This window comes from Myiozetetes cayanensis, unplaced genomic scaffold (genome assembly GCF_022539395.1).
Source record: "Myiozetetes cayanensis isolate MyiCay16 unplaced genomic scaffold, myiCay2020 scf4, whole genome shotgun sequence".
NCBI classification, from domain to species: Eukaryota; Metazoa; Chordata; class Aves; order Passeriformes; family Tyrannidae; genus Myiozetetes; species Myiozetetes cayanensis.
The window spans coordinates 4,700,545-4,708,794 of NW_026087631.1; the positions used below are offsets into that span (position 1 = coordinate 4,700,545).

General features: G+C 43.8%; 1 protein-coding gene across 1 annotated transcript in view; it reads right to left on the reverse strand.

Moving 5' to 3' along the window:
- SLC27A6 (solute carrier family 27 member 6) overlaps nucleotides 1–1,859 on the reverse strand; it is a 33,004-nt gene extending 31,145 nt beyond the window's left edge. Inside the window, exon 1 of the mRNA XM_050329428.1 lies at nucleotides 1,346–1,859. Within this exon, the coding sequence (XP_050185385.1) occupies nucleotides 1,346–1,859 (514 nt within the window). The remainder of the gene's footprint in view (nucleotides 1–1,345) is intronic.
- Nucleotides 1,860–8,250: the final 6,391 nt, after the last annotated feature.

The window sequence follows — 8,250 nt, forward strand, 5'->3', positions numbered from 1 at the left end:
GAAGACTCCCAGATTAATCCAGTTCAACAGAGTTGCTCTTACTGTCTGCTGCTGGTAGCAAATAAAGAGCAAAGAAACACGGATCCTGATCCTGCTTTGCAAACGGTGTTTTGATTCACCAGTTAAGCTCTCATTTATTTAGAAACTTCTCTTAGATACAAGCTTTGATCCAAAATTTCTCCTTCACTACAGTCAAATGAGCAAGAAGTTCCCAAATATTAATTCCAGTCCTCAATCCACACACTCAAAAACACATATTCATGAGAGGTGGCTAAACAAGTTTGACTTTTTAAAATTAAGTAAGATGGCAAATAAAAACCTTTCATTTCAGAAGCCTTGTTATCATGTGTTGGGATTATATCTGAATTGGGTTTTGTTTCATCAGCTTGTTTTAATTGCCAAGCATCTTAAACCAGCCTACCATGTAGATTCAGAATAACAAGATTTATAATTAAAAAATATGCAAGGGAAAAATCTTAAAGAAATTTTTGAAAGCACGTATTTGCAGCAGCAGAGAACAGATGAAAGTGAATTCCACCACTTAGCTGTCATGGATGCAAAGTCCCATGACCCATGTAACAGGAGTAAGGGAAGAAGTTGAAAAACAGAGTAAGGCAAAGTAGACTTGAAACAGTAATTTTGGAGAGGCAGGACAGTAGTAATACAAAATATTTTGAAACATTTTCCTCCAACAAAATTTCAAGGCTCTGTGTGATCTTTCAGCATTGCAGGCTCACTTGCACTCGATCATAAATGCTGTGGCAAGTTTATGTTTTGGATCTAAGTTTATACTTCTCTATAACTGAAGCCAAATTTGAGCATACAATGCCCAGTATGCCTACACTGAGATTTGAAATTCCTCTAAAGCATTTAACAAAAATGTAATACTCTGAAAACTTACACAACACACACTGCTATCCCTATTCAAACACAGCAATTTCTTCTACAATCCAACACCAAGCTAGTTATTATGAATCAACCTTCTATGTGCTCTGCTCTCAAAACTTGAGTTCCTGGAAAACCATCTTAGCTCTGCACACAGTTGAACAGCAGAGTTTGTATAGTCTGAGCTTAGACCTTCTAGTTTTGCAGTGGTTTTGATCAGTAGAAAAATGGGGAGATGGTATAAGAGAATAAAGTACAGGACTTAACTAGGATTAAATTTGACTATTTGACTCTGCCTGAGAGGCTGAAGCTTTATAATCTCTTGAAGCTCCTTCCAGCCCTGGGTTTCTTTTACTCTGTGAACATCTGAAAATCAGGTTTTCAATAAAGGAGCTGGAGGGACAGATATGTAGATGTGGCATTAAAAGCTTTGGATGTAGGAATGAGTCATATACCCTACCTGCTCCCACAACCAGTATCTTGGGCTCACAGCTACTGACACAGTGCAGGAGAGATTTGAGGCGGACATTGAAGTTGAGGAATGCCACCACACAGCCCAGCTTGGCCAGTCCGAACCACACGTGGATGAAGTCCGGCTCGTTGCCCATCAGCAAGGCCACCGTGTCTCCCTTCTTCAGAGCCTCGTGCTGCAGGAAGACCTGTGCTATCCTGTTACTCCTCCGGTCCACATCCCGGTAGGAGTGAACCGTCCCTTCGTAGATGAGGAACGGCTTGTGGGGCTGCTTCTCCGCCAGCTTCACAAACTTGTCCAGGACGGTGACAACCCTCCCTTGCAGCCGGTACATCTCCACCCTCAGCCCATAGGTCACCACCTTGAGCAGGTATCGCAGGTCGGCCCAGAAGTAGGGGAAGAGGAGTTTCTGGAGGAAGTGCAAGGAGAGGATCCCGACGGCAGCCCCCGGCACCCAGGAGGGCGGCACTGGGAGCGGGTAAAGGTCGTCCCAGCCACGCATCTCCCCGCAGCCGGGCCGCCGGGCTCACGGCCGGCCGGGGCGCGCAGGGGAAGGCCGGCACGGGCGGGCTGAGGCTCTTCCCGCCCTTCTCCTCCCTCACGGCGGGCAACACCCGCTCAGGGCAGGGGGAGCCGAGTTCCGACGGCGACCGCCCGCCCTCCCTCAGCGCCGGCAGAGCGGGGCGCGGCACGGCCACCGCCCGGAGCCGCCCGCCCGCCTCAGCCCGCCGGCACCTGGGCACGGCCAGGGGGAGCGGCGCGGGCAGGCGGGGCGGGAGCTCCTGCGCTGCCCGGGCGCTGCCGCGGCCGGAGCCCTTCTCCCCCCTCCGCCCCGGCACTCACGGACAGCGCCGAGGAGCTGCTGCTGCCGCTGCTGCTGCTGCCGCTGCTGCCGGCGGGGCGGCGGCCGCTCCCTGAGCCGGTTGCATAAGGCGCGATCTCCCCCTCACCCCGCCCGGCGGCCGCAGCCCGGGGGTGGCTCCCGGGCGAGGCGGCGGCGGGAGCGCAGGAAGCCTCGCCCCGGGACGAGGCGGGCGGCGGCGGAGCGGGTGTGTGGGGGCCGCGGCCCAGGGAGGGCGGTGGGAGGCGTCGGGAAGGAGGGGGGCAGGTGCGTCCCGTTCGGCCCCGGGACGCGGTGCACACAGAGCTCCTCCGCCTGACGAGGAGCCCACCGGGGCACGGAGGGTTGGGCCGAGGCCGCGGGTCCGCGGACTGTGCGGGTTGATTTCTGTGTGCTGAAGGGATGCCGCTGGCAAGAGGCAGGCACACCTGGGCACGGTGCTGGTCCTGCTGCTGAGGCCCGTGAGCCCCTGTCAGCGCCCTGCCACGCCTCGCCCCTTGGTGAGACACGTAATGAATGAGGTGCTGAAGTGTTTTATTGCAGCCTGGAGTCTGGAGTTAACGTGGACCCCGACAAACTGAGGTTGTGAGGTTACGTTTTCTGCCCTTGTGTTGATCACAAGCAATTTGAGTTCATGACTCCAGTGCCTCATGAAAAAAAAAATAATAAAATCAGAAGATACTTAGTTTAAAACTGTAGCCCATGGTAAATGGGCTTGTTTAGGGTTTTTTATTTTTTACTGGATATATGGAGTGCACTTTTGGATAGTTAAGAATTTTCTAAAATTACAAGACTGTAAGTACTGGTAGTTTACAGCATGGACTCTGTGGTCTGCTTTTTGCCAGGATCTCGCTGGAATAGTCTAGCCTCTTGTTACGTTTCACATCCCATCCAATGGCATGTCTCGCATACTGAGATAGCACTCCAGGGTGTTACTGAAATATCTGCAAGGATGTACTACTTATTAATCCAATTGACAGTTGATATTCAAATCTTTTTGGTCCACAAGATAGCATGTCTTAACTGTGAGGTCTGAAAGCTGACAGTGTAGCCTTTGTTTCCGCTGTCTTCTTCAGACACCAAGCCAGCCCTCTGTGTCATTTGTGCCCTTTGTCAGTGAGGGATGTCTTCCTTCTTTGGACAAAGAAGACATTCATAATACCAGGGGATACTTCTTCCAGACTCATCTTGAATTTTGAATTTTGTGAATTTTGTGGAGAGAATCCCATTCTGTCAGGCAGGAAATGCTAACCTTCTTCTTGAGATTGTTTAGCACAAGGGTTTGCGGAACCCTGAACAGAACAGTAAAGCCTGAACAGTTAAAGCAACTCCTCAGTCAGTTCTTTCTGGAATCCTCCTTTACTACATCCAGACAGTGTCTCACAATTTCTGCTCTTCAGGTCTTCCAGACACTGCTTGTGCTTTCACCATCAGAATGGAACAGCCCTGACAGACCTTTGCTTCTTCCAGACAGCTATCTGATATTCTGTTCATCCAGTCTCCATCTAGCCTACTGCCCTTGTGTCCAGTTCTGCTAAACCCCCAGCCATTTGCCTTTGCTACCAGTCTATAGCTTCTTTTTCCTCTCCTTCTCCCTTTTCTTCTCCTTAGCTCAGTTGATTAGAGCATTGTGTTAATAACACCAGAGTCTCAGGGGCAATCCTCACTGGTACTCAATGATCCTTGTGGGTACCTTCCAACTCAGAATATTCTGTGAGTCTGTGATATGCTCTCCTGCCCTCCCCTTCATCTTTTTCTCTCCAGCTCTGTCAGTCACTCTTTCAGCCCATAAACCATCCTATACTATTTAGCTTTTCTTTCTAGGGCAGAGAGAGTTTGCATATGGCAATTTAAAAATTTAAATTATAGAAATAATGTGTCAGAGTATTCATACATTAAGCAAATATCCTAAATTTGTCCAGAGTCCTCCTTACAAAACATATGCCATTTTGTTTTGTATAAATTTAGTGGGTTTCTTAGCTAACAGATCACTTCAGCAAAAAACTCATGTCACCTTTTTCCCATCTTCCAAAGTCTTCTTCATCCTCATCTTCTAAGGGTCTCCTTAGACTCTTCTAGAGCCATGTGACAAAAGCAAGAAAACTGGTGTCGCTGAGATATGAATGGAACATTGATAGGTGAGGAAGCAACAGCTGCAAATGAGCTGGAAGGATGATCTGTACTGATCACGAAGAATGCGCAAAACGAACTAATGAAGATAGTGCAGAATGCACGCACTTTCCAGGCAATAGGATTGAGGAATGTTTTGTTTCTGGCAAGCCCAGGAGGCTCACACTCTGACACAGCAGAAATGACTAATAATGGGACAAATCTGCCCTCTCACCAGAGGGGGATGACAACAATGTTGCAGCATGTCATATGTGCCATTGCTCTCCCGTTACTCAATAGGCGACAGGAAAACAAGGACCTAATAAAAATTTCAAGAGATGTGATTCAGATGCTGCAAAAGGATTCCTCAAATTTCCATGTTATTACAAAGAGACTTTTCCCTCCACATCTGTTCCAGATGTTCCAGACTTCTGTTCCAGAAACTCAAAAACCTATAAATCATTTTAAATCACAGTGCACGTTGCCTTTCTCAATGTTTGAAAAAAATTACTGCGAAGGATAATAGCAGAAATCAAAGAATCTTCGATTTCTTAGGCTTCTTGGCATCTCTTTCCTGCAGGTGGATAGTTGGCAGTTTATTGCTAAGAGAAAGACTTGATTCAGCTAGAGCTTTTGAAGACAGATTTCCACCACAAAAAGAGGAAAAGCTCAGTTTATTCAGGTTTTTCTTTCTGCCATTGAGACTCAAGAACACTGCCTGCCCATGGGAAGTAGTGAATTAATTCCTTGTTTTGCTTTGCATGGCTTTTGCTTTTCCTATTAAACCCTCTTTATCTCACCTTATGAGTTTTCCAGCTTTTACCCTTCTGATTCTCTCCCCAGTCGCATTAGTGGGGGAGTGAGTGAGCGGCTGTGTGGTACTTGATTGCTGGCTGGGATTAAACCATTACAATAAGGAATACTAGAAATTCAGTTCTGGCCATTTGACTCAAGCCAAAGCTCAGCTTCGTGCTCATTCCTTCATGTCACTGGAAAAAAACTCCGTAACTTTTTACTTAGAACCCTGAGAATCACATGACCTGTTTTTCCTGTGACTCCATGTGCACTAAGAATTGAATGAGAGGATCGGGAAAACAGTGGGTGAGGCATCAACAAGCACATGGAGAAGTGGCAGGCAACAGCTTCTCACACTGCTTTTCATTTCTGGGAATTGCCACTCGGACATCTCTCCTTTAGTCAGACTGAAGTCGTCATGAGTGTCAGCTCCAAGTGCAGACACAATCAGTTTACCTCAAAACCCCATGCCTTTGGCTAATTTTTGCCACTAACCACTAATTTTTGTTAAGTTTTTAGTCTAAGCTAACTCATTTGGCTTTGCCCCAAAGAAGCGGAGGAGAGCAGACACTTAAAGAGTTGAGTTGCATTCCCACCGGGCTCTAGTACTGTTATTTTCTGCTTTAGCTCTAAGACAGAGGCCTGATTAGATCAAAAATGTACAGACACAGCTTTGTTATATGAATGCTGACTGGACAACCACTGAAAACAAATTCCAGGGAATTAAATAGTGCAAAACTAGATTACGAGTGGATTTCGTGGCTCTTTACAGGCAATACTGTTGGGTTGACAGTTTTTATTGATACTGTAGTGTTGCTTACTTGAAAAGGGCAGTGGAGGCACCTGTATATGTTCTGTCATACAGAGGTAGTGAATATTTACAGGAGGACAAAAGTATTTATTTTTTCCTCTGGTGAGAGTCACTTCTTCCAGAGAGACATTCTGTGAGAATACAGAGTTCTAGCTTGCTTTTCGTAGGGGAAGGTAGCTTAATGGGCCAGTGTGTTAAATTTTAAAAAATTAAATAAGTAACTTGAGTGCTGCATGAACCTGTGCTTAACACAAACAACCCTGCTGCAGTTATTTGGTTGACTAGAGTTTGGTGTTGTTAACTGCTACATAAATGTCCATAAATAATGAATAAAGGGAAAGGCTGTGACTATCAGGGAAGATGTATCCTTGTATGCTGATTTGAAAGAAGATAGAGGCTGAAAGATACTTTTATTTGCAAAGATTGCTTTGAAGAAGGCAGAAGGACAGCATAAGGGAAGGCAGATGAGTCCTGTTAAAGGCTCTGGGTGTATGGATGAGAGTGAAAGGAAAAGCAATAGGTGATTGAAAGAGCACAAAAGGAAGAGAAGTACAGAATGGCCTACGCGTTAGAGAGATGTATTTTAAATGTACTGTGCTGTGAGCTGAAAAATCAGGCAGAATTGCATTTACTGAGGTGACTAATGACTAGCATGTCACCACAGACACGTCACGAGAACAGCGAGAAAGAATTTTGTGCTTTAGATGTTATCTGTGCTGCTAATACCCAAGAACTAAAATGATGATCAAGATTCTAATATAAAGACTCTGGTATTCTGAAATACTTAGTTTCCAAGGGAAATTTGTCTCTGTTCCTCTTAACTCTGCGCAGAAATTATACCAATCCTCTCTACTCAAATATCCAAGTTTCTTTTAAAAGGTAACATTAATTTACTTCTTGTATCCTTCTGAAAGGAGGCAGGAAATTTCTCTAAGGTATGAGTTGTTTTTTCAGTAATTTTCTGATTTCTTATAAAAATGGGTAAGATGAGGCAAAAAATTTCAATAGGCAGTGAAAAGAGTCACAGGATTCAGGTGAAGCCATTGCAAAATTGCATTTAAACCCTGCCTCTGTCAGAATTCTTTTGGGATATTGGATTAATCTCATAGACCGTCCTCAAACGGGGTGATTTTAGTCAAGCTATGTGCCTAATCTTAAAGGCCCTCTTAGACTCTTGATTTGGTGGTTACACAAACAACTCTAGATTAAGACATTGGGATCTGCAGTTTGTGTACTGTGCTAAGTGGAATGGTGAAAAATCGAACCCTTAAAAATTATCAGACACATTTGGCTAATTTTTCTGAGTCAAATTCATCTCACAGGTATCTGGAGTTTCAGTTTTTAATCCACTGGAAATATATGCACATTTATTCATATATTTTAAAGTAAACACCATAGAATTTGAAGGGCTTACAAAGAAATTAATAATTTTTTTTTCTTGTTAACTAGTTAATATCATTAGTGAAGACACAATTACTCTATGCACGGGTCGTTAGGTGTAACACAAACTACTCAGCTGTTGTTTAGTGAATATGAATTGCCATATGCATGGAATAAGGCAATAGTTGTCTGGGAAAAAAAATGTATGTTATGATGAGATTAAAATTACTAACATAGCGCATACTTGCAAATGGTAAATCCATATTGTGAAGAAACCTTGATTAAAGCTATTCCAAAGGTCACATCTTAAAAACCTCTAGAAAATTCTTGTATTTTAAATTTAGTGATATTTGTTTTTAAGTAAATAAAACCCCAGAAGTATAGCAAGAAATGTACCTGTTCATCAGCTGCTTGCTAAATGTCGTGAGATGGAATCTCTTTTTCTTTTGACATTATGTGGAACTGATAAACTCATACGTCAGGGAAACCACTGAGCCCTGAATTATTTAGTACTCTGTAATTATTCTGCTCAATTTCCCTTCAACAGAAAACATTTCAATGCTTGAGAGTGTGCTATGACCCAATAACGAAATATAAAGGAGTTTAATTTTCTACTGTTGGAACTCAGATGTAAGAATTTTTTTAATGTGGTTAGATAAAACTAAAATATATCCCTGTAACAACATCTCAGTATAGTAGGAAAATACACACCAATTACAGAAATGCTTCTGTAATGTAAAAAAGTTAAAGTTTTGATGTTATCATTTTGATACCTTATGCCTTTTAATATCCAGATAACACAGTATGGTGCTGAATGTATATTTTTATTAAATCTGAACCTGACTAAAAAGCCTGAGGGAATTTGCCTGTGCTATTGCAGTGGCATAAACATCAACAAAGTGAACTACTTGAATTTTTTGATGGGAGAGGAAAGTTGTTTTAAGTAAAGTATTTTAA